Below are 1,116 nucleotides of genomic sequence, written 5' to 3'. Positions count from 1 at the left end.
CGCGTTTGCTTAAAACCCACAAGAAAGAGGTGAGAAAACTGGCATTCTGGCGCAAACGCCGACTTGTTTGCCAAACAATTTAGCCTCGAAGTGGTTATAGGTGACGTCACATGTTTTTATCTTTGCTACACCCGTACCGCTGTACCGCAGCACCGCTGCTTGGGGAAACTGTCAACAACATCGTAGAATTTGATCAACATTGGAGGTATTTTCAAATACCTTTCATAAGACAACGCACAGTGAAATGGGAGGAACTAGAGTTTATTTTGTCATAAGGTAGTGTGATTATGCATGACACGAAGTATTTGCTAGTCTAGTACTAGAGAAATTAGCGTTTGAATGCGCATTGTGCGGCTTTAATACAATCAAATCGTGATAGTTAATATTGACGGCATTTTGCTCGCCCCTTCGTGGATTTCCTCTTTCTAAACCCCAAACCTTTCTTACCAGTTCCTTTGCTTCATCAAGGTGCTTCTCAATTTCACGAATGGTCGAGTTTTTATCGGCTGGAAAGTTACGAAACAAATAACATTAACACATAGTAGTAACACTTGCAGCATAGATGTCCGCTATATAAAACCACTAAACCAAAGGCTTACGATTTCCCATGATTGATGTAAATGGTGATTTCGTGTAGCAAAAACGATTCCCCATGCTGTCGTAAAGTTATACGGCCACGCAAAGTATATTCTCTTCACGATCGCATCAGCAATGGTTCGAGCAAAACGATGCAAAATCTAAGCACGCAACTGCCTGCAACTCTTAAACGGCAGTACCTAAGAACTCCACAAATGATTTATCATTGTGATATGCTAGTAGAATGCCGTTTACTCCTGCTATTTAGCATAAACGCATGGCTCAACCTTGTCACGATATTCCATTTATTGGAAACCCGACAATGAAATGTTTGAACATATACATTCGCTTTTGAAAACTTTCTCGAGTTATGCTCATCTAAATTAAACCAGATAAATTCTAAATTCCTTCACTCAGAAACTTGCTGGGCAAATTATTTGATGGTGATGTATATGTACCGTTTGTATATTTGATGGTGATGTATATATATACTGTATATGTACCGTTTGTATATTTGATGGTGATGTATATATATACTGT

At 38.9% G+C, this 1,116-nt stretch overlaps 1 protein-coding gene across 1 annotated transcript in view; it reads right to left on the bottom strand.

The window, feature by feature from the left end:
• Nucleotides 1–1,116, bottom strand: part of LOC106818361 (vesicle transport through interaction with t-SNAREs homolog 1A-like) — a 10,921-nt gene that overhangs the window by 7,115 nt on the left and 2,690 nt on the right. The window contains exon 2 of the mRNA XM_014823077.1: nucleotides 448–506. Coding sequence (XP_014678563.1) covers nucleotides 448–506 — 59 coding nt within the window. The remainder of the gene's footprint in view (nucleotides 1–447; nucleotides 507–1,116) is intronic.

Source organism: Priapulus caudatus, unplaced genomic scaffold (genome assembly GCF_000485595.1).
Source record: "Priapulus caudatus unplaced genomic scaffold, Priapulus_caudatus-5.0.1 Scaffold2183, whole genome shotgun sequence".
NCBI classification, from domain to species: domain Eukaryota; kingdom Metazoa; phylum Priapulida; class Priapulimorpha; order Priapulimorphida; family Priapulidae; genus Priapulus; species Priapulus caudatus.
This window is presented reverse-complemented; position numbering and strand designations above follow the sequence as displayed.